At 34.8% G+C, this 25601-nt stretch overlaps 1 protein-coding gene across 1 annotated transcript in view; it reads left to right on the top strand.

Annotated features, from left to right (window-relative positions):
- The window catches only part of LOC311432445 (histone deacetylase 9-like), a gene marked incomplete at its 5' end in the record, with an annotated part of 142587 nt that overhangs the window by 83360 nt on the left and 33626 nt on the right, over positions 1 to 25601 (top strand). The window contains 2 exons of the mRNA XM_084510894.1: positions 8037 to 8074; positions 8855 to 8973. Coding sequence (XP_084367020.1) covers positions 8037 to 8074; positions 8855 to 8973 — 157 coding nt within the window. The remainder of the gene's footprint in view (positions 1 to 8036; positions 8075 to 8854; positions 8974 to 25601) is intronic.

The raw sequence follows: 25601 nt of genomic DNA on the forward strand, positions 1-25601 counted from the left end.
AATTTCACCATTCTTGTGGAGTGTAGGCAAAATAGGTCCTACACTATCCTTTCTCTTATACAGTTCTTAGATGGCTAAGGTATTTTAAAGGTGTCAACTATTCTAAAAGATATGCTCGAATTTCCTTTTTGTAGACATACTTAATTCTTCAGAGAGAACACCATGTTATCAATCATTTTGTTAACTCTATCAATTCTATGCATTGTGGCAAAAATTTACCTCTGTATTTAGCTATTTCAGTTATTTTAACATTTTTGTCTTCTTAGTAACAATCATTTTACTATGTAGTAAGATTTACTGGGAACAGTGAACTATTCTAGTAGTATTATGTTAAAGTTTTAAGCAAGTCCAATGACTTCTGTAATAAGATACTATTGAAAGAAATGACTTACTAGAAAAGCAAAATTAAAGTTATTTTGTTATAGCAAATGGCATTACAGTACTGTACTGTACTCAGACTTGATAGAAATGTTTCTAGGCTATGCATTCCAGCCATCTGAATTTTAAAATAGAAATCTTAAAATACCATCAAATGTGACTAATATCTTTATGGCAGAAAAACTTCCGAAGATTTACTTTTTTTACAGTTTTTTTTTGTTTGTTTGTTTGTTTTTTTGTTTTTTTGTTTTTTTGTTTTTTTTTTTTTTTTTCCCATAGAATAAACTAATAACAACTAAAGGACACCAAATTGATTTTTCTGATAGAAACAATAGAAGCATATTATGTCATGAAAGCTAAACACTTACTGAAATATTGCTTAAGGGTAAAATTTGGATTTGGTAGTGGATTTGGTAGTGGATATGTGTTATCATCATTTCCCTTACCTGTTAGAGTGGCTTTAATAGGAAAAAGACTGAATTAAAATGGTGAAATCCAATACTTACTGCATTTTTCTTTCTCAGTATTGGTGATATTTTAAGCCATTCTCTGCTATAATTTGAAGCTTCATCTTTTTGAACTAGATTTCTATTACCTCCTTCTCATTTATCATCTTGTTGTATAGTTCTTGGAAGCCACATCAGTCCTTTAGCCACCAGCTGGAACTTGGTGCATAAGTTTCATTTATGTTGCACAAGATGGCATGGTACCAACTAGGTTTGTTTGAGGTCTGGAAAAGAAATAAAAAGTAAAAAGATTGCAAGTTTTTCTTTCATACTGCAAAAGCTTCCACAAATAAGATGCTAAATAGACAGAGGAACATATAAGAGAAAATGCAGATTTTCTTAGTCAGTCACTGACTTCTTAGTCACTTAGTCATACTTCTGCTGTTTTGGCCTATATATCCATATAACATTTTATATTTGCATACTATATTTGCTGGAAGAATATGGTCCTTCCAAGGAAGCCTCTTCCTTTAAAAATTTAACAATTTGAGGGGGACTTACACCCATAGCTTTTGAGCAAACTTACCTCAATTTTTAACCACTCCTTTCACATAATGCATAATAAAAGTTTGGATTTTATTCAGTTCTGAATGTGGACGTAATTGTGCAATGTGTGTATGTATCTGCATTTGCCCATGTCTCTAGAAGTTAGATAATATATTTGATAATGCTATTAATTTTTAAGTGAATTTACCAAGCCATAAAGTAATGATTTTCATGCTTTTCATGTTTGTTAACTTTTTCTTATTTCTTTTCTATTTGTACTATTTCAAAGACTTTGACAGAGGTGTACTGGAGATTAAATGTATAAGAGTCCCTATAATTAAGTTGAAACCATTTTCTAAGTAATAATAACAAATGGAAGTATCAGTAAATATTGTAGACTATTTCTTATGCTTTTTAAGTGTTTAAAATGTTGCAATTCCTGCTGTGATAGAATTTAGAAGACTTGCATGCAAGATGCCAAAATGTTTTTTTTTGTTGTTGTTGTTGTTTTTTTTTTTTTTTTAAAAAAAAGGAACCAACAAATAGACTTAGACTCTGAAAATGTCTTCAATAGCCAAAAATAAAGTTCCAGGTGCTTCAAAAATTTTTCATTCAGTGTCACTTAGATACTCCTACAACTGTATCACTTGAAATTACTAACATGGGGCATCTCTGGAAGACCTTAACCTTTTAAACACTTTGGCATGTGCTTAAATTTAGCATCATGCATAAATTCCCCTGAAATGATCATGACTTATAGTAGTCATTCCCCTTGAAGAATAAATGAAAAAGATATTGTATATCTCCAGAGATCAAATAAGGTAACTAAAATAATAGTTGCGACAAGAATATTGACAGTGCTTATAAAAAGTAGAGAAGAAATAATATATTAAAAAAGATGTATAAAAAAGCCAATAAGGGTAAAAGAATAGATGTAAAAAGAAAGCCTACAAAGATAAGAAAAGGTATAAAAGGTATAGTTTAGGAACTGATACAGAAAAAGTCTGCAGGAGTTAGGCATACCCTGGAGGATAAGTCTAGGACAAAATCAGATGACAGTCAGAAAGGAATTTTTGGGGCAAGTTCTCAGGTTTGGTCTTGGTGAACTTGGGCTGACATTAGGACTGGTATAAAGAAATGTTAAGAAAATGTTAAGAAATGTTTAAGCCAAAATTTTAGGGAGACACAGGAGTACAAACTCAATTAATATTACAAATGAAGAAAAAAAATCTCCAATAGTTGTACAGAAATACTGTGTAGATTTCTGTGAGGATAGACATTACTTGATATTGTGCTACATTAAAACATACGTGCAAACAACACATAAAAATAATAGATACCATAAGTTTCACATACCTGTCAGGGTAATCTTTTAAATTCTTTCTGACCTACTCATATCAAGGTGCATTCAACAGCATACATAAACTTGTGTAATTTTAAGGTAGGACAACACAGTGATTGGAGCAATATTTTATTTGCAGGATATGAAACTGAGAAACTCCATATAAACCTATTTATTTATTTATTTCAGATGAGACTGGATCTCTATTTGGTGGCAAACCCCCTACTCTAATAGTAATAATGCATTGTGTATATATATATATATTATATATATATATATATATATTTCTTGCAAACTCTAGGTCTGTTATAACTGGATAAACAAGAGTGCTTTTATAATTTTTTCTAGTAGTTAAAGTAGTTAACTTAGAGTGTTTTATATTTTCTTTCTATTTTTTTTTCCAAGGACTGCTAAGTAATTTATTCATCTTCTACCAGCTCTTAGTTTTAGCTGATTCATCTGTAAAGTGGGTACAAAAAGTGCTTGTGTTAGAGCACTGCGCAATCAGAAACAGCTATACTGATTTATACCAGCTGAATATTTGGGCCTTTCTATTTATTAATGTTCTGAAAGTACTTTGAGATCACTGGATGAAAACACTGGGGGATTTTAGGGAAAGAGCCAATAATTTATGTTACTAAGCTATTCCAATCTGCAGTTTTAGACCACTGTGGATTTTCTTTCTCAGTTACATAGATTACTGTCCTGGGCTGGTTTGCCTCCTTGTTTCCTTTTTAAATTACCAACACAGCAAAAGAATTGTAGCTATTTGCATTAGCTTAATTTTCTTTGGAGATTTCCAGCTCTGTATGATGGTACTTGCAAAGTCATTTTTGGGTTGGGTACTTCTCCACAGTCTCTTCTGGGAGAACAAATGTTTGGGAGCATCCATGTGCTGTAAATGTACAAAAATAGAATGGAAGAATAAAAGGAACAAGATCAAGTAAACAGAGTCCCTTGGTAGAATCTCTTTAATGTCTTGCATCTGATGTTCAGATTGGTGGGGAGGGGAGGATCACATGCTTGATGTTTTCTTTAGGACTACACCCAACTGGAAGCCATCCCTTGGCTTCTCTGCAGACAGCGCCATACCCAAATGGAACATATTAATTCTCCGGGGAAATCTCTTTAGTGGGATAGAAAGGAATCTTTTCAGTTTCCCAGATACATGCGCTGTTCCCAGTACCATCAGGCTTAAAGGAGGACCTGCAATACCTTGGGCTGGAGCACACAGTTGCATTGTAACTGCAAAGTTTAGCATAGATAAATAACTCCTGTGATCCAGCTGCTCAAGCTTTCAGGATCTGACATGTTTATTGAAATGAAAATGTGACAGAAAAGAAAGAAACAGTCAGCCATGCAAGGTGTCCCTGTAACTCTGCTGTCATCATTAGGTGAATATGGCATACTAAATATTTATGCTTCTATGATTCAGGATCACAGAAAATACATATCTCTTTTATGTGCTTTATTTCCTTTGGAGAAGGGAGTAGAGGAGAGGGTGAGTCATAGTGGAAGAATAAAATTCACTTATTTTCTGACAAAAGCTACTCTCACCTCACTGAAGAAGGATCCTAGCTTTAGCTTCTGCTTGCTGATAACCCCTGCAGACTAACTGGTTTCAAGCAGGAAGCTGACAGCCTGCCAGTCCCCAGTCCGTACCTGTCTGGTGACCTATGGCCAGAAGCCAAATCATACCATGCTGTGGTTATAACTGTTAATAACTGTTCGTACCTAGGTCTGAGTGCAGGCTGACTATCTACCCTTGCAAACCACTTCTGATGAGCAGAGTTTTGACCCTTCACACTGTAACAAATCCCACCAGCTGCAGTCTGACTTCTGAGCATAGAGTTGGTCTGAGGAATTTGGGAAGGTTAACATGAATATCTATTAGTGTATGACCAATGCTAGTTGTATGCCATATTTTTTTTTTTTTTTTATCATTTTTTCTGTTATGATCTGATTCAGAGGCTTCTGTTCTTTAGCAATTCAGAAGGGAAGTGCTGTGGTTATTGAGCTCCTGAGGAGGCAGTTGATGGATGATATCTCTTTTGCACACCTTGCAAAGCTCTCCAGATTGTAGATGAGATGGAAAACGAGCAAGATACAGGGTCTGATGCTACTCTACTCCCAGGAAGTAGAGAAGTGTCAGGAGCTGTTCAACCATTCTTAATCTCCTGAAGTAGGAGAAGCCTATGTATGAGGAAGACATGAGCCTTGTGTTGCTTTTAGGTTAAGAAAAGGGATGAGTCTAATGCTTTGTGTAGGCTTTCTTTACAGCTGCCTACCTCAAAATGGTTTTCTATGGACAGATATTCAGGAGTAATGAGGAGGATGAAGCTTGAAAGGTGGCAAATGCCAAAGGGTTTTATTTCTGTCCTGGTGACATTTAGTCCATACTTAAATATTTATCTATATTTATTTATCTATTTGTTTATTTGTTATTTTATTAATTTAATTATTAAATCATCATTATATATAAATAATTATAATTGTACAGTTTACATTTAATTATTAAATTATAAATATTAAAATTTATTGATTTCTTATTAATTGCTTATCTATTTATTTATTTGTCCTTGACAAAGGTTAGAGAGGTCCTATCTATATGAAGTACAAAACAAAATGCGATGTTTTCCAGAGGCATTACGCTGCTTTTTTCTAGGCAGAGGTCTCATATTGGTTAATTAGCAACCTTAAATGCCTGCTGGCTTATGTAGAGGAAGACTGCAGTAGAGATTTAAAGACTAGATGCTTATATGGTCCTCTCTACAATTGAGAGACTTAGAGCTGTTGTCTTTTTCAAAGGCCAAATAGCAGGTTGCTGTGTGAAGGACCACAAATATCCTGAGATGTTTTAGTTGAAGAGCCAAGCTTGCTACTCTATTAAACAGATTACATTTTCCATATTGTGTTTTTAAAGAAAGTGCTTAGAGTTTCTTTTTATTATTAAATCAAGAACAGCACATCCCTCACTATTTGGAGGATAAAAGAGAGACAAGGAGGACATGGGTCTTATGGGCAGATATTAGCTCTTTTAGTATGTTATATGCAAAATAGCAGCTGTAAATTTTTGTCATAATTTGTGAGATAGTGTTATATCAAAAGTAAGGTGTCGTTTTTCTGGTAAAATTTAGCAGACACTTCTGTGTACATTTTTAAAAGATTTTCTTTCTTCTTTTTTTTTTTTTCAGAAAAAAAAAAAATCCTCTTAGGTCTTATTTTAGTTGCATAAGTTAAGGTAAACAGTAAAAGAACAATGAATTCTGAATGCCACCTATGGTTGTTATCCTTATAACCTTCTCCTTCCTTTAGTTGAGATCCCTGTATAGCCCTTCTGTATGGATTTATCTATATGCTACTGTTTACTGTTTGCTACTGTTAAAGATATCATTAATAATTATGCATGATGCATAGTGTGAAAGACCTGGCTTTCAGTATTTAAAAGTATTTTTGAAAGAAAGTATTTTTGCTGCTTCTAAAAATGAGATTAAGGGTCAAATGCTTTGTTTTGCCCAAGTTATTAAAAAAATGTGCTGACATATTTGTGCTTTGGAGCAAGGCCTTAAAATGTGGTAGATATGTTGTAGATTTTCCCAATATTCCAAATTATTCAGCTTTCAAAAATCTCATTCTGCTTGAGCTTGGTAAGCTTTCTTAGTGCAACTTGAATTTCTAAAGATGCTGTTAGTTCTGAACGCACTTCACTCTCTAACACCCCTGAGCATTGTCTATGATGCACTTAATGGTGCTGCCACTTTTTTTGACATCAAGAAGAACAGAGCCTGACTTGAATTTGAGGAAATGTGAATGGAGAGGAGGAGGGCAAAAGCTCAAGTGGCTGCAGATAGGGAGGGTTCTCCACAGGATCCCTCCTTCTTTCAGTGCATAAGATATATGGTGCTATGAAGACAGATCAAGATTGCATATCAGCCACAGCCCTCATCAGTAATCAGGATTCTTGCCACATGTGTTGCAGACTTGGGGGAGTTTGGGAAGTATGTGTTGCTTCAGACAGTGAACGTATAATTAGAGTATCAGAAGGTATGTACATAAGAAAGATAAGACGTGGTTGCATAGGAGATCTTTTTCCTGATATTGTTCCCTAACTATGGGGAGGTTAACCTGCAGAAATGTTCAGTCAGTGTAGTGTCTAATGTAATTATTCATCTGTGTACAGTGCGTGTTATATAGTTATACATCATAGAAATATAGAAAGAAAAGACCTAGAAGAGATGTAATCTGACCTTCTGTCTCAAGGCCATATCAGCTTGAGCCTGCGGCAAGCATTATGGATATTTATTTTACTTGTTATTAAAAACTTTAAATACATCAAGACTTTCACTTTTCTTGAACAGTTCATTTAAATGATTATCTACCTTTACCATTTAAAAGCTTTTTCCAGTGCCTGAAATACAGCTTTCATGCTGCAATTGCTTCATGTCTGATCCATGCTATAAATGCAGAGCAGGTTCTTTCCACTTGCAACAGCCATTTACATATTTGTGGACTTTTATCACAGTTACTCTGTTCTGTGAGTCAAATAATTGTATTATTTTTCCACTTAGGTCACATTTTTTTATTATTTTTTTTTCTTTCCTGTTGTTCTCTCAGATTGGGCTAGATCCTTTCTGAAGTGCAATGCTTGATACTAGAATCCACGCTTCAGTACAGGCCTAATGATGACAAGTTAAAAAGGGGATATGTTACAAATTATGATATTTTGTCTGTAGACATTCTTGGTCCAATCTCACTTAAATTATCAAAAATGTGAAATTGCCTCTGTCATTTATTTTCTAACATAAAATTATATACATTGAAATTCTGTATGACCTGTAAGAAATTTTTACTTAGTTTGAATTCTTTTCTCTAACAAGTAAAAAGACCACTTTCCTAATATTAAAAATAACTGAGGAAATCAGAACAAATTAACGTTCTTAAAATACAGAACAAAGAAACACTGAAAACAAAATAAAAAAATGCTAATAGTTTGTTATCAACACGCTTTTTTCACACACACAAAAAAATTTACTTTTTGACAAAAACATGATACTTTTGGCCTAAATCGATTAAATAATTAGCCTAAGTGATTTGGCCTAAATGATTAAATATTAAGCTAAATAAACACATCGTATGATGCATATGCAAAATTGACCTGCAGATTTTGAGCTGTGTAGACTGATAGTGTTTTCCTTGTTTCAATTAGAGAATTTATTAGTAGATTTGTCTTTTAATGCTAGTGATATCCTCCTGAATTAACACAGATGTTAGAGGCTCACCATCCGTCACACTAGGTGCAAAAGCTGTCCTTATGCTTATGTCAGATAGTCAGCCTGAAAGAGGGCATCCATGAATACGGAACGTAAGGTTTTATCTTCTCCTTCGACTAAAACAAAGTGAATCCCTACTGAAGTTTGTCAAGGAAGGGGTTAAAAAAGTGGAATCATTGTAACTGTGAGGGGCTGAATTATCTTCCTGACACCAGCAGGGGTTGCTGTCACTGGTTTGTGGTTGTCACATTCCTGTTATGCTTGACCTTGGAAAGGCTTGACAACATAGTCTGGGTTTGATTAAGGGAATTTCATGTTTTTCCTTTGCTAGAGTCACCCCCCACCTCGACAAACATTTAAAAATGTTAAGAAAGAAAAAAGAAAAAAAAAGTTTGGAAAGCAAACATTTTCCCAAAAGAAATTTATAGTTCAAATTTACACCAAGTTCGCACTAACTGGAGCAGTCCGGGTTTCCACTCAGGCTTTGAGTGCACTCTGTAAACTATTAGTCACTTCCCTGGAAGAGGCAGCTTTTTATAGGCAGCAGGATAAAACAGGCACAGATGTGTGTGTAATGTTAGAGGCTTTCACATGTACCTGCCTTTCCCCTGCCCTCCCCTCCCCCCCTTCCCCTGCCCCCCCAGATAGTAGAAAAGGAAAAAAGAATGACTAAAGAAAAAAATAATATTTTTTCTTCAGACTTCATTTGGTTTTGGATTGCCACGATGAAGATTGGCTTAATTAAAAGAAAATATGTTTTTGATGTACAAAACCTTGTTGTGCTGTGGATTTTTGAGACTTTGGCAATTTGTAGTTCTTTTAATTTTTAACCAATTGTTTGTTCTTTTTTTTTTTTTTTTTTTACTTTACAGGACTGTGATCATGCCAGCTGCCAATGAGTTTGATCCAGAGATTGTCTTGGTATCAGCAGGATTCGATGCCGTGGAAGGCCACGACTCTCCACTGGGCGGGTATAAAGTCACAGCAAAATGTAGGTACAGTCACAAGGTGCATATTTCTGAATCAGTACTTCTTCTCTTTGGGAACCTTATCTGAAGTCCATGTTACGTCCATAGTTCTATTTTGTGAGATTACAAATGTGTAACAGCGGGCAGGGACTGAGTGGAAATGAACATGTTAGCATTTCTGGCTCACTCCTTTCTGTTCCTTTTGGCATTTTTGTCTCAGCTTTTTAAAGTATTACTTTTCTGGCATTCAAATAACATTTTAGAGGTTTCATGCTTTTCAATAGGCCCCATTTTCCAAATGCTGGAGTAAGTTATTTCTCTTTAAATATATATTGGAGATTTTAAGCATTGGCGGCCTAAGTCCAATCTCATATTGCTGTTTTGTTATTGTAATCTTTTCAGTTTGATGGCATTAATCCTGAATTACATCAGTGTTCATGAAGGCCAAAGTTTTCTAAAAGACTACTCTGTTGGGTTTCAATGTTTGGATGTCCATTTCACTCCTCCAAAAAGTGTGTTCAGGGCAGGGTTTTAGTACTTTCTGAAAGACGGGTCTAACTGACTGGTCTCATATCTAGCACTCCAAAGTCACTAGCTCTTACTGAATTCTGTGGCCAAAATGATCCCGAACCTGAGACATTAAGCATGGGTGAGTAATGTAATAATGCTCTGTACAGTGATGTACAGTGTAACATTGCTATATATAAATCAGCTTCCGTGAGGCAACGCAAAATGGTTTCCTAATGCAGTGCTGTGAATAATTTTCTTCAGTATATACAATTTTTTCAGTATATCTCAAGAAATACCATATTAACATTTGATTAGTTATTAGATATTGATCCCCCTTGCTAATCACAAATTCCCTGGGAAAAGCCTGGAGAAGTCTATGAGATTTAAAGGCATTTAACATGCTGCACAAATGAACTTCAGCTCAGAGGGAATTTGTCCATCAGTCCCTCTGCCTTTTGTTTCAGGTGAGTTCACTGGAGTTGGTATTTACCTTAGGAAGAGCAAGGAAGTGACAAAGGAAGAGACACTTTTTTTTTTTTTTTTTTTTTTTTTTCAATTAAACTAAGCAATGTACAGGTCCTCTTGAATATCAAACACAAAAGAATAGGTGAAGAGCTAGACTGACTCTTTACAATGACGTGCCGTGGAAATTCAGTATGCAGAAGCCAGTGCAAGGGCCTTCTGAACATACTCACACAGGTGTTAATTTACAACTGGGTTGGAAAGGGAACATCCCTGTGACCGCACATAAGATGTATTGAGATTTTGCAGTTTTTAAGCTTAATGCAGTGTCTGCATTAGAGAAGAAAGGGCTGTAGTGTCCTGTAAGCATGTTTGAGTATGACTTAATGGTGCATTATGAGTTTTAGTAAAATGTGTGTGAAAAAGCCCTTTGAAAAAGGTTTACTCATCATTTATTTATTTTTCTGAAGTATGGATACTGGTCAGAGGCATTATTTCATGAGCATAAGTGGTAGGCAGATGAGCTTCCAAATGATACAATGGAGTTATTTTTAGAGAAGCATGGATAGTTATCTGAATATAACTGCTGAAAATGCATGCTAAATGTCCCTTAAGCATCCATGATGCTCCAGCATGATACTCTGGCAAACATGTGTGCACACAAGATATTCTGGCATAGCAGCTTCAAAAACTTTCATATCAATTGCAATAAGATTCATATTTTCCTCTCAGAATAGACTGAATTTCACCCAACAACAAAGAAAAAGTGTTTGATATTAAAATCAAAGCTAATTTTCATTCATGAATGAATTAATGAACTCTTCACAACTTTTAGACACAAATCACAGTACATTTTTTAATATAAGAGGCTGCACATCCATAAGTTAAACATGTGTGTGAGAAAAAAAAAAAAAAAAAAGTCATTTACAGTAGGTGCCTCTTGTTTAAATTAAGGGAAACGCCAAGATAGACCTAGATAATGATCATGCACCTGAGGGATGAATAAAACCTTTTGTATAGAGCCAAAGGAATTTATTATTTCCCCCAAACAAAATTCTCCACGTTCCACCATACCTTTTTAGAGCATAACATGCTATATGTGGTATGTTGAAAAATGAAGTCTATAAAAAATAAATCATTTAAAGTCCAAAGAGAAACATTCATGTTAAAGTCTACAAATAGATATTCATGATTTTTTAGAATAATAGGTTTGTAAGAATTATAAATTATGCCAAAAGGAGTAAATGTAAAGTTTTATCTGTAAATATTCTTTCTTTATAAAATCTTTAGATTTGAACTAGTTTTTATCTTAATACACACTGGATTTTCTGACTTGTGATGACCCAATATAAACTTTACAGATTCAAATTAGGAAGAGATTAATATCAAAGGAGAGGAGTTAGGTCCTTAGTTAATAACCTTTCACTATTAAAGATAGAGAGACGCAATATTCTTGGTAAGAAGTTACATTTTCCCTTCAGAGTACAGTAACAGATAAAAAAAAAAAAAAAAAAAGTATTAACCAGTCAGCATTTCCAAGTAACAAAATAAAAGGCATTGGATGAAGATAACAACTACCACAGCCTTGGAGTAACAATATAGCAGGCAACTGAAAAATAGAAAAAAATTATCTACTAAATCTATTCATTCTGAGATGTGTAAATTATAAAGTTTTCAACCACTATTTTAATTTTTCCCTGTATTGATGTACAATCTGATTTACAAAGCAGTTGCCCAGTTGCCATTTCTGACTACTTAATAAAAACATCAGCAAAAAAATAGTCCTACATATTTTTACAGATGATTTTAATGAATGGGTCTGATGTGCAAGTCAAGATTTCTTGCAGTGATATGACCCTCAGCTTGTCTAGTAGAGAGTAGTATGGAAAAAAGCCAACTGAGATAAATGATAATTGCAGAGCTAGAATATATCTCACTTGCCTAATTTATCTCCAGTCCCATTAAGCAACTAAATCACTAAAGGTCTTTTTCCCCTGGGGAAAAAAAAAAAAAAAAAAAAAAAAAAAAAAAAAAAAAAAAAGATTGGAAGGGGGGAGTTGAATCTTTCTTCTCTTTCCACAATTTTCAAATCACTTTTCCCAAGTAAATCTTTTTCTCCAGCTGCCTTTTTAATTCCTTCTTTGCTGATTTTTTGAGGAAAAAGGTATTCACTAAACAAATTAATTAACTTTTGCCCAGGTAAGATTTTGGTACAATGTGGAACTGAGAATAAGCATAAAATAAAACACTTGTTTCAACCCCATCTTTGAGGATTTTGCAGGCACATTGGATTGTCTCTTTTTATCCTTTATTCCAATCATTTTGCTAAACAAAACACTGTCATTTCAAAAGATGCTTGTACACCTTTTGTACCTATTTGTACGTAATGTGTACATATTTATACATACACAACTTGAAACATATACTCAGTCTATGTGCATAAATGTAGTAATGGACTTTATAATGTATTAAGAAGAAAATGGACTTCAAAGATTTGAGATGACTGGTGGCATAATGTGAGAACTTTCTGCTGCCAGGAAGCTCTTGGGACTTTGATGCCAGCTATAGTCCTAATACCTCAGTAAGAAAAGGCAAGCATTATAGACAATACCTTTTATTAGACTACCTAGCACAGATGGAAACAATAAGAATATTTCTGAATGAAAAACCCCCTTGCCCTGAAGATCTTCCCCCCAAGGCAGACTGTGTCTGAAAATATTTCTTTTTCCAAATATACTTTTTTTTTTTTTTCTGATAAAGATATTATCTCCACTAACAAACTCCACCTTGCCCATGTCCTTAGGGCTATTATGACTGTGCAAGCAAAGCAAAGAAAGCAAAGCACATGGCTGGTCCTCCTGGCCCAAGGTCTTGCACAGTAATAGGTGTCAAAGCAGAGTAATAGCTCCTGCTCAGGAACTTCTCTAACTTCTCATAGAGCCTGGCTTACATCATCTGGGATATTCAAGCAGCCTATGTCAGATTTTACTTTGTTACCCCTGATTTAGGACTCTTAACCGAAATCATGGGGGAAAAAAGTTTGTTATTGTCATGTGCTCCTTTGGTACCACAGCTTCCTCCATGTTGCATGGTTACGCTGATTCCCCAAGCAGTGCGGTGAAGGTGCAGCAGCAGGAGCTCTCTCATGCACAGCTCTCGTATCCAGAGTAACTACTGATGTCTTTGGAATCCCTTTGTTTAGATCCAGGACTATAAAGGTGCTTTAATTTTACTGTAGACTATGATCAACTAAGAGGAAAACAGGCCTTAGTTCTAACTAACCTAATATTTCCTTTTTATTATTAGAATATTATTATTTTTAATAAAGTAACAGATAAAATATAAACACAATATATTACATATTGTAAAAATGTAGCTGCATAAAATCCACTTTTTTCTGGTGCAGTAAAAATTGTATTGACAATAAAATATAAGAAATATTATGGGCAAAGAAATAAAGGCAATTAAGAGGTTTTATATTTAGAATAGTAAAGAGATGCTTAAAGAATCTACTCTTCCATCTTGTCCTTCTGATGCTTAGGTGGAACATCTGATATATTATGCATTTTATTTTATAGTTAATTTTTACAACCTCTACTAAAATGTACTGTATTATCATGCCATTTGAATTCTGTGAAGTGTACCGGTCTGAAAAAGAGCTGCTGTGTCTGATCATAAATTTGCAAGTTGTTAGATCCTGAAAGAGCACTGCTTTTAAATTTAGTCCTGCTGACTGTAGAAGTTCTCCCTGTAACATTATCCTGAGATGACGTACTTTCTCATTGCTTTATAGAGCAACCCTTAGAATAATGCCTGCATTTAAGTCGCTGATAAAGTTTTGCTGTTCAAGTAAATATTGTACACAATTGCTCATTAAATGGCAACCATTCTGTAAGAAAATAACCTAAGTAGAGAAATGTCAGCCAATACTTAAGATTTTTTCAGGGTATTTATCTTCTTGAAGCTCTACATTTTTAAGGGCTCTAGTGATTTACTGGAGTTTTCCTGTTGTTTTACTCTCTTATTCCAAAGATGCTATTTGACACCAGAGTGTAAAATAAGATCAGCAATTAGCAGTAGGAAAAGATACCACTGCAGGCATTTAAAAAGTAAATCATACCTGTCTGCTATGATGCCAAATTCATGATGCAAATTTGATCCAGTGTCCAGAATATAATTATCTAAGCTGATTTGCCACTTCTAAATATTTTATTCAGTTATAAGTAGTTTATTTAGTTTAGATTGTGTTAACATCACACAATCTGTCCGATTAATGACAACAGAGGAAATAATTAATGCTCTAAACATCAAAAGGAAGTATGTCACCTTAAGTAGTAGAAATTAATGTGTAAAAAGGGTTGCTGACTTACATGCAGACTACAAGTCTTATTTCAAGGAATTTCTTCTCATGGCATGAACTGGTGCTTCTCAGAGTATAAGCAAGAGCAACCAGATGAAATATGGGTGTCTATCCTGTTGGTTTCTGCTTTGCCCGTAAGCATGAATAAAAGTCACTTCATGAAATTTGTCTTCAATGACCAATGTTTTTAGAGTCTTCACGATTGCACTGTACATTGGAATGTGGAATCTTTTCAGTTTCCTGCTACATTTGGTGTATAGTATATATGTTAGAAACAAAACAAAGGAAAATGCTAGAACTGCACATCACTGAATTCAAATGTAAAAATGATCTGGGTCTAAGCTTAGTACTTCAGCTATGTTTCAGAACAGTTTTCCTGTGTGTCAGACTCACTCTTTCTAAAATATTCTATGTGGCTAATCAGAGTATTTCATGTACTGCAGGATATATATATATCTTGAGAGCATTTAATTTCTAAATGAATCCCCAAATAATTTTATGACTGTCTACTGCACAGTACCTTGAATTGACTGTGTGTTTTTAGGATAGTGTAACTGTAAAGTCTTTGGGGAGGGACTGTACACTCTTCTGATTTTCAAACCTCTAGTATGAAAGGCTTTCCTGACACTTGATTCTCTGAAAAAGGATCCTGACTGGTCTAACTAGGCTAATACAAGTGTTGTTAAAGGAAGGTTGGGAAAAAAAAAAAAAAAAGAAAAAGAAGAGGCCATGCAAATTGACAGCTGACTAAATAGAATAGTAGTTTTGATTTGGTAGCTGTTTAAACACGGTTCAGGTCTCTAAAAATAGCACTGCAGGTTTTCATGATGCCATCTATAATTTCTTCTCTTCACAAGAGAAGTCTTTTTGACTCAACCATCAGCATAAGAATCTATCGTCTTGGAAAGTCTGTCACTAACTGCTTCAGAGTGCAGATCCAGTAGACATTGTCCATTACTTGCCTTGTACAGGCTTTGATTCTTGTCATATATCTGTGTAAATACATGAAAAATTAACTCATCAACCCATCAGAAAACTTAATCAACCAAACAAGTGAATGGATTTCTGTCAGGCTTTCAAGTTTAATCAGCTTATGGAAGGACCAGTGCGTGCCAGAATTAGTGGAAGGGAGACAGAGACAGTTGAGGAAGGGAGAGATACCTTTTGGTGGCAGAAAGATGTTAAATTAACTCAGTTGCCACATTTGTCTTCTCATCTGAATTCTTCTGGGTTCAGAGATTTGATTTTCATTAACATAATTTAGTTATCTTTACAGTACTGGAGATGATAAGATAGTTATCCAGCAAGACAGATTTTGAGTTGTTGACTCTTAGCTAAAAGCTTTGGAGGTGGAGGTAGAGCAATGATCATTCATAAAGTTTTTCATGTTGGATTCTCTTAATTACTATCAGAAATGTTTCTTTTCCTTCTTTTGCGTCTTGGAAACTACAGGATACCCAGTGACTGAGAGCAGGAAGACATAGCATCAAGCTAGCTTTCCAGTTGCTCACTTTGGAGAGCAAGTATGGATTTTTTTTTCTAGGGTGTTTTTTTGAATGCTAATTGAATGATTACTTGCTACAATACAATGGCATCAAAATATATGGCAAGTTCATTGGTGACATACACTCAGTCATGAGTATTTTCATTGGATTTTTGGGGGAGAAGCAAATCATTTTGACTTTTTTTTCCTCCTACCCCATAACATTGGTTGGCATAGCATTTCATATGGCTTGGGCATGGCCACTACGTTGCCCAGCATCATGAGTCAGTTTATGTTGCATTTACTCTTTCATTTATGCTCCTAAAGTTTAACCTTGCACTTCCAATTTCACAGAATACTTTGCTGGTAGCTCCAGGATTAGGTACGTTATTGAAATGTGTACTACATTTACACTGATAAATATCAAATTTAGAAAATTCCAGGATCCTGCTCTGTGTAAAGGAGAAAAAAATAGCTTCGGTAGAAATTGAGCAGAAATGAGAATTCATTGTATAAAGTTAGTCTCTCTGGGACATACAATAATAAAGGGAAAGGTGAAGACATAAGAGGGTAAGACTTTTTATTTGGTAGATTTCCATTTGAAGAAGGTATTAATGCTTGAAAAAAATACAGAAAAAATATGAAAATGCTGAATTGACAATTTTAACATTGGATTGAAGAATCTGTCCTCACATGCCATCAAGTATTGATGTGTGAATTTCATTGGAGTGTGAATTTCAACCAAAAGAAACAAAATTGGATCAGTGAACATGTGACCTCCTTTGCTGCAGCCAGAGAAATCATCTTCAGACTTTGGGGCACTCATCACACATAACAGTGTGACCAGCAGGGCTAGGGAGGTGATCGTCCCCCTGTACTTGGCTCTGGTGAGGCCACACCTCGAGTACTGTGTTCAGTTTTGGGCCCCTCGCTACAAGAAGGACATCGAGGTGCTTGAGCGAGTCCAGAGAAGGGTGACGAAGCTGGTGAGGGGCCTGGAGAACAAGTCCTACGAGGAGCGGCTGAGGGAGCTGGGCTTGTTCAGCCTGGAGAAAAGGAGGCTCAGGGGTGACCTTATTGCTCTCTATAGATACCTTAAAGGAGGCTGTAGCGAGGTGGGGGTTGGTCTATTCTCCCACGTGCCTGGTGACAGGACGAGGGGGAATGGGCTTAAGTTGCGCCAGGGGAGTTTTAGGTTGGATGTTAGGAAGAACTTCTTTACCGAAAGGGTTGTTAGACATTGGAACAGGCTGCCCAGGGAAGTGGTGGAGTCACCATCCCTGGAAGTCTTTAAAAGACGTTTAGATGTAGAGCTTAGGGATATGGTTTAGTGGGGACTGTTAGCGTTAGGTCAGAGGTTGGACTCAATGATCTTGAGGTCTCTTCCAACCTAGAAATTCTGTGATTCTGTGATCTCTAACTGAACAGGTAAGGTATTCAGATCAATCTGTAGGATTCACAAGTTTAAGCACTTATTTTGATATTGCTCAGTGTTTTCAGTCACTGTCTGTTAACTAGTGTGCCTTCCAGAAGGGACTGCCTAAGCATAAACTGAGAGCAATTAGAAATATTAATAAGTGCTGATTTGCCCTGCTGTTTCACTTTCTTTCTGTAAATCAGCCAGGAGAAATTTCTATTTTCCATTCCCACTCCTGCCTTACAAACAGAAGTGTCTGCTGGCTAGTTAACTAACTAGTGCAAATGAAAAAACACCTGTATACTATGTTCCAGATATACAGTGCCAATCCATCTGCAGAATGCATCAGGTGCCAGTTTCTTGATTTAGGGCAGGTACTGGGAACAAGGTGGAGGAAGGATAGATTACAATGCAAAAAAAAAAAAAAAAGAGCATCCACACAACCATTAGGAATTATTTTTCCCTTTCAGTCATCTCCCCTTATCTCTTCACCTACCTATTGCTATTTTTTTCTTTCATGTTACAATAGTGACACTGGCTAGTGGCAATCACTGATATGAGGAGTTTTAAACAGGTAAAATTGGTGTCACCTTTTTTCAGTTTTGAAATTTAAACTTATGAAATCTCTTCCCTTATTAAAAAGGAAAGGTTGTAATTTCATAGAAAAAAGAAAAGGAAAAAGGAATTGTTGTTGTTTTTATTTATTTATTTATTTTGCTTAGGCAGTATTAAACTTGTTAAGTTGCAATTTAAATACAGCAAATTAAATCTAAGATTTTAGGGCCATTTTGAAACTAATGGAGCTTGACTCAGTGTTCAGCAGCTTGCGTGTGCTTTTCACAGGATTGGGTCCTGAGAGAAAATTGTTGAAAGACATCTCCAAATGTGGATTTCTCCATAACAAAGTGTCTGATCTTTTATAGCATCGTTGCATTGGGAATTAGGCTTGTCTTTGGGAATTTGTAAAGCTTTAGTAGGAGAGCATGATTTATGTCTTAGAATTTAACTATTCTCTGTAATAAATAGAAATGTGCCACAAGTATTTTCTTGGATGCGCCATGGGAAAATTTTTAACATATTGTTCACAGCTTCAGAATGCCATAAAAGAAGACATGTAATTTGCAGACCGGACTATCCTTTGTGATTTCTAACCAATATATTTGATTAATATCTTTCAAAAGAGACACCAGCCAAAATGTTTACATCTCATTAGGCAGAGAAGAAGGGAGCACACACAATTTTGATTATGAGCTTGGATGGTTCATTTCTTTGGGCTTCACATCCCTACTACTTAAGGCAGACTGTAACTTTAAGATGTTATCTCTTGCCTACACAAATAAACAGCCAGTTATGCTTTTTATGGTGGGTAGTTCTCAAACCAACAGGGGATTAGAAGATATTAGCTTGAGTTTGTGGTTCCCTGCTGAACTATCTTGAGGTCCATGGATTCCTGTCCTGAATATTTCACAGAGCAAACACCTCTTATCTAGGGTGATATTCTCACACTGGCCTCTTGGCCATGGACTTCAAAAGCTAATCACAGGGAGGGCTAGAGAGGCAATAACCCTTAATATAACAGTCTCTCCTGATAGGGACAGGCAGGGTAAAGGTAAGGCGTCTCTGAAGTTTGCTCTTGTGTGTTTAGCCCCATGGGGTGATAAGGGGCCATCTGTTTTTTTGGTCTGCAAACTCATCTTTTTCACAGTATCACAGTGTCAAGTACACTCGGGCCTGACTGATATCAGCACCAGCAATTCTTCACTGATCTGAAGAGATTTTCTTGGTATTTTAAGCTTTGATTACAGGCAATTGTCTTAGTTGCTATTGTGTTGTTGTTTTTAATCAAGCAAACCCATAAAATGAAGTATAAAAAGTGAATGTCAAAGTACTTGAAGAAAAGGCTTGAAGAAAAGAAATTATATATATGAAAAAAAAAAATAAAAAGATAATTAATTGTGGGTAAAGGGACATGAATGCTTGACCATGTGATTAAACTTGAAACATCAGTCCATGGCAATAGTTGTATGAAGTTGTATATTATGCAGTACCTCAAAGGATGCTTGCATCCTAACAAGTAGAATATCAGTGATGCAAATTGTTAAATACAACTCAGAGTTAGTTTTGTTGTAGACCTCTTAGGATATGGTTCCTTCATATGTTTAAGCTTTTCCTGTTAGCGGTTTCTTTATCAAGTGAAAGCTGAGATTCCATTGCAATCTCCTGATTCTAATGGCTTTAATGCAAACGTTTAGTACAATGAAATATATAACAAAATGCTGCTAGTTGCCAACATCGGTACATTAAAAAGCACTAATTTCATCCACTCCACCCATCTGATTAAGAGTTACTAAAATAGTTAATGTTTACAGACCTTGCATTGTAAGTATTAATAGGGTACAAAAGTACAAGCTAAAAAATCTTCAAATGCATATGCAAATGAGAAATCTGTTATTTAAATCATTTAGGTACTTCCTGAAGTTTTGTAGAATTAACTTGGAATGAAAAAGAAATATTTCTGTTGTAAGTCCATTTCAAATACATTTAGTAGTAATTTCTTTACTTCAAAATCCTTTTTTTCCCTATCATTGATTATGACTCACACACAGTAAATTGGATCAAGGGACAGATCTCTGGCCCACTTTTGTAAGTTTGTAAGAGGAAACTAAAAATAAGTATGTATCCAGAACAAAAAATATTACTATTTAATCAAAAATCAGTTACTTCCTGTTTCCTGTTTATCGTAGTAATTGTTGACATGAATTAAATATTTCTGATTTGTTTGATCCACAGCCTTTTTATGTCCTTTCTTTAGATTCTGTTTTGTAAAAGAAAAGGCTGGTTCTCTAATTATATTTTTGTTTTGTTTTGTTTTTGTTTTTGTTTTTTCAGTATCTGACAGTGCACCCATTTAGGTGTAATTTGGTTGTGAGAGCTAGTCTCTAAATCTGCTTTCCACCTACTTAAAACGGATTAACAATCTCTCAAAATAAATAAATAAATAAATAAATAAATAAATAAAAGCACCCAAACTGTGGTCCATAGTAATAAATGTATCCTTCAGTAAAATTCCTGTGTTTTAAAAGTACTAAGTTCAAACTCATTTTCCTTATTTGATTGCTTATATCAGAGATTAATTCAGTTATTGGGTTGTAAGAAAAGGTGAGCACTTGCATGTATTGCCTCATAATTTAAGTTTTATTTAATCATTGTAGTTTAAGCATATTGTGTATATTCTTCTGCATCTTTTTCTTCTTATGAAGCAGTGGTCAAGGTTTGTGAAGAATACCTTTTTTTTCAGAATATTTTTTATGCTGCCAAAATAAATGCTCAATTTAAAAAAAAAAAAAGAAAAAATAAATAATATTTTATGAATATATTATAAATATAAAATTCTCATATTAATTCCTTTCTGATTTTTTTAATGAAACCCAAAAGCATAGCTATTTCTTTTTGTCAAAAATTGGATCATTTGTACAAAAACCTTGGAAAAAATGAGCATTAGTATCTTTTGTTCCTTGCAGATTTTTTTTTCAAAAAAAAAAAGTTACTGACTTCTAGCAAATAAAATCCAACTATTATTTTTATTTATTTTATTTCTAAATAGTAGAATGTAGTCTCCTTTATTTTCAGTTGAAATTTATGGTTCACTCCAAGTAAGGAATCACTTTTATACTTTCTAGACTGGAGGAAAAGCTTTGCCTTGAAATCATGTTTGAACATGACTGCTCTGTATACTAAATAAATTTAGCAGGAATCATCTGTAAACAGCTTTAGAACAGTAGCATCTTTATCCCTACTCTTTCAAGGCATCTTAGCATAAAAGTAGAGCTGATAAAGCAAAATGTAGTATTGTTGAAACTTCAGAAGCTAACATGAACAAGTTATAAGTAATTTTCATCCAAACAAACACTCAAATAAATAACCTTCTTAATCCTTCATCAAGCCCTGGGAAAAAGAGTAAATAAAATCTGTTGATCAAGTGATAAGATGTTATTCCAAAACTTGTGATTTAATTAGCAGATATGCTACATCAAAGGAGTTATCCAAGAAGTTGTGATGTTTATATGACCTTGTGAAAAAAACTTTATTTTTCTAATGGTTTCAACTGCATCAACTGTAGCTTTGTAGAGAATAAATGAAGACAGTACATATGTACTGACCTGTATAATTTTTTCGTTTGACCCTTTTTGGGTGTATACATTCCCACACACAGTGCTCACTTCTGGGAATTTCCCAGCATACCTTTTGAGGGAAAACATAGAGGTCACAAAAGTTGAACAGAATTACTAAGCCAAGATCTTGAAGGGATGTGGAAAAAAGTATTAGATCTAAAATGGTTTAATCCACAATGAGTTTCAGTCCTTCAACTTCACTGAGCATCACTGTTTTTTTTTTTGGTTTTGTCGTTTTTTCTGGGTGTTTTTTTTTTTTTTTTTTTTATGTTTGTTTGTTTGTTTTGTTTTGTTTTGTTTTCCAAATAATATTACAAATTTGAAAATTATCAGTGTTGGCACTACTTTTTTATAATGTCTTAGGTTATTGATGGTGAATATAGAAGATTAATTTAAAAAATTGCTTAAGGAGGTCTGTGTCGTTTTAATTGCTTGAGTAAAACAAAATGCCAAACAGGATGTCTTTGTCCCCTTTGAACTTGAGGCATCACATAGACATGAAGCTACTGAATTCTCTGATTAGTTATGTGGTGCTGGACTCCCAGTGGCACTTAATGAAGATAAGTTTTTATGTAGTGCTTTTAAAAAAGAACGGGAAATTAGATCTGCCTGATCAAATTTAGTACTTTATCACAGATATAGTAAAGTTGGGAAATGGAGAAAAAACAAGGAAGGGAAGGAAAGGGAAGGGAAACATAAGAGAAATTTTAGAACATAAAATGAATATTTTTCTATTCAGAGCAAATATTTCAGTGAGAGTTTCCTGATTGTAAACTATCTTTTATGGTTAAAAAAAAAAAAAAAAAAAAAAAAAAGAAAGGAAAAGTAAGAAAAATCTTGCTAATTTTCAATCTTGGTATAAAATTATATTTTCCTATCATTATAATCCATGAAAATTTTATAACTGATTTCAAAGAAACTAAGGATCTTATACCAAGGAGACCTATAGCATAATTGCTTTACCCAGACAGCCATACAGCATGATGTACACAGAGCATCAGAACTTCTCACACCTAAGACCAATATTTTTAACAGCATGCTCTTTATTTGGCTGACTACTGACTACTAGAGTTTATTGAGACTGTGAAATATATATCAAAGATTACATCGTGAGTAAGCTGTTGGTTTTATTTTCTTCAAAATCTGGCCATCCCTCGTCATCTCGACGGAACTACGTAATTTAGTCCATTGGATAATACTGTCCCTTTGTCTTTTACAGTCAAAAAGGTTCATAGGAAAGGCCTGCTACTAAGGAATATTCTGCAATCTTCATTTTATTACTATTTTGTCATTATGTTACTGAACTGCACCTTCCACGTTAGTTTCAGATCAATAAATTGTACCACTTGCTACCTTTGTGAGGCTGATATGTGCAGATTTCATTCTGGAGCATATCAGTAGAGTTTTAATTTTCATTTACTTCAATTTCTGCCTCTAAAGCATTCCTCTTTTTCAAATGTCTCCTTTTTGAAGCACTATAGCTATTTATAGTGGCACTGTTTAAAGATAAATCAACCCTGAATCTGAAAGTAAAGTCTTGAGAGCAGCAAATTCATTCATGATGATATGAGGAGGACATTTTCCTGTGTTTCAGCCTGGGAAATTCCAGATGTGAGGATGGCAAGGCTGGCTGTCAGTCTTCCTAGCTGGAGCCATTATTTTTGGCTGTCAGTCTTCCTAGCTGGAGCCATTATTTTGACCAGGTGGTGTTACTTCTAAATGACTTGGACAAACGGCCAAATTCCTCTTTTTTTTTTTTTTTTTTTTTTCTTTCCCTGGGATATCTAAAAGCCACCCTGGCAAACACATACCATTTACCAAGTTTTTATCATGTTCTTAGCAGAGAAGTGCCAGTATACTCAAGGGAAAAGGAGAAAAGGACAGTGGAATAAAAACACATTAGGAGAGAGGGAGGTAAGTACAAAGCAGAATTTCAAAGAGCGGATGATGTGTGTCTTAGCCAAAGAAAGCAAGGTGCAAAGTGGGTTGATAGGACAACAAATACTTTGAGTCAGAAGGAGAACTGTAGTCTGAGGAATTATTACTGGGAGTAATGGAACACATTTTGAATAGAAGTCCTCTGTCTGCATGTAATCATTTTCAAAGTTTATGAATCTGGAAATATTCTAAAAGGTATTCATGGAAGAATAGCCTTGCAAGCTAAAATAATTATTACTATGACATGCTAATGTGACTTCTTCCATGTTACAAGTAGAACAACCAGAATTTCTATGTCATTTCCATAATTTCTGTATAAAAATACTTATGAACCATGAATGATTATTATAAACATGTTTATAATGCACTATTATGTATAACATATTTTATTAAATAATTTTCTAGTGATTACACAGTACACTAATAATGCATTATTATATTAATATTATAACTTGTTCAAATTAAAGAAATATGTCTTTGAATGCAGAATTTTGTAAACTACAATATAAGGTTAAAGCCATAAACAGCTTGAAGCTGTGACAGAGGTGATTCAGTCTGGATATCAGGAAGTTCTTTACTGAGAAGGTGGTTGGGCACTAGAGCAGGCTCCCCAGAAAAGTGGCTATGGCACCAAGTCTGGTGGAGTTCAAGAAGCATTTGGACAACACTCTCCGACATGTGGTCTGATTTTTGAGTGGTCCTTTGGGGACCCAGGAGTTGGACTCTATGATCCTTATGGGTTCCTTCCAACTTGGAATATTCTATGATTTTATGATTCTACAAAATCTCTAGTATGAGTAATTTTTAATTAGGTATTAAATGAGGAATTGTCTACTTAATTTAAAAGCATTTTTTTCTAACTTCATCGTTATCTGAGGAGCTTCTCATTCAGCACACTGTTCACAATACCTTTCATACATGAAAATAAGTTTTACTTGCCTTGATGTAAAGAGTCTTTCAGAACCATAAATGAAAACTAAGTTTAGCTTATACATCTTACTAAGTCTCGATTTGTCTGTGACTGTCAATACAGAGAAGTGTTTAATTCTGAAAAGCTGTTCAACCTTTCTAAAAGTTGGTGCAACAGATCTTCCTGGGAAGATTCCCCTCTGCCCACTAAGCAGTAGTTAGCCTAGTAGACTAGCAGAGGCAAGACAGCTATTTTTTCTTTGGATAAAGGCAGGAGACAAGGATGCTGGTGAGTGCTGAAGTCAAAGGTCTTTACCAATAGTATATTCTTCAAAATGTATGAAGGTCATGTATTAAAAATGAAATTAAATGAATTCATAATCAAGCATTCTATTAACACAAACTGAGTTGCTAAAATTGATAGTGAAATTTAATTAAAATAAGATAAACTGCAGAGCCCTCTATTTTCAGTCAAAAATTTACACTCTTAATATTGTATTTTAAGAGAGGTATTACGGAACTAAGACATTCAGAAGTGTCTTTACCATAAGTTTACCAGTACACTTCACTGGGAAAAACTATTTTGACATATATCCAGGGTGTCAGTTCTGCTTGTAGGACATCCTAATGATTCTCTGATTTTGCATGAGCCCATGAACAAGGCCTTACACAAAACAGACTTCTCACATGCAACTCAATCATTGTTTCACTCTTAATGAGTAGTATTTTAGAAGGGATGTAGATATGAAGCATGTGGATGTGGGATGGTGAAGGTAAAGGAAGAGATACCATGGCACCTCCATGAGGAGGTTCCCAATAAATCCTGGATATGCAGCTGTTAACCTTCCTGCAATATGTCAGACAAAGTCCAGCTCCCTTGTCAGCCCCTGCTTCTCCAGCCCCCTCAGCTATCATAAACACCCTGCACCCTTCTACACACACACACACTGGTATTGAGCACATGTATGTATTTGGCTGACAATTAAGAATTATGCTTTTTATGTTCTACTTCAAACATCTGGACACTTTCAGGCCTTGGCCTGTCTAGAAATTACTTTCAACATGTTTCAAAGGTAGCATGCAATTAAAACTGGTCTCAGCAGCACATGATGCCAGTACCTTTAGATGACACTAATGTGTACTAAAATATTCCAGTGAGTGGAAGAACCTGAGGAGAAAATGTTTAAAGTCAGTTGTGGTGTTTTTGCTGTTGCTTCAGAAATTTAGTCTTTGAGTTGAAAGGCAGAAAATAACAGCAAAAAGATAGTCACAGGATAAATAAATATGGCATTGGGTTGTATTCATTACAACACATCAGACAACAAATGAACAACGACAACTATCAGCTTTCATGAATTGCCTTAGAAAATGCCAGTGTTGTGTAACTTGACCAAAAGAAT

Source organism: Aythya ferina (assembly GCF_964211825.1).
Source record: "Aythya ferina genome assembly, chromosome: 2".
NCBI lineage: Eukaryota > Metazoa > Chordata > Aves > Anseriformes > Anatidae > Aythya > Aythya ferina.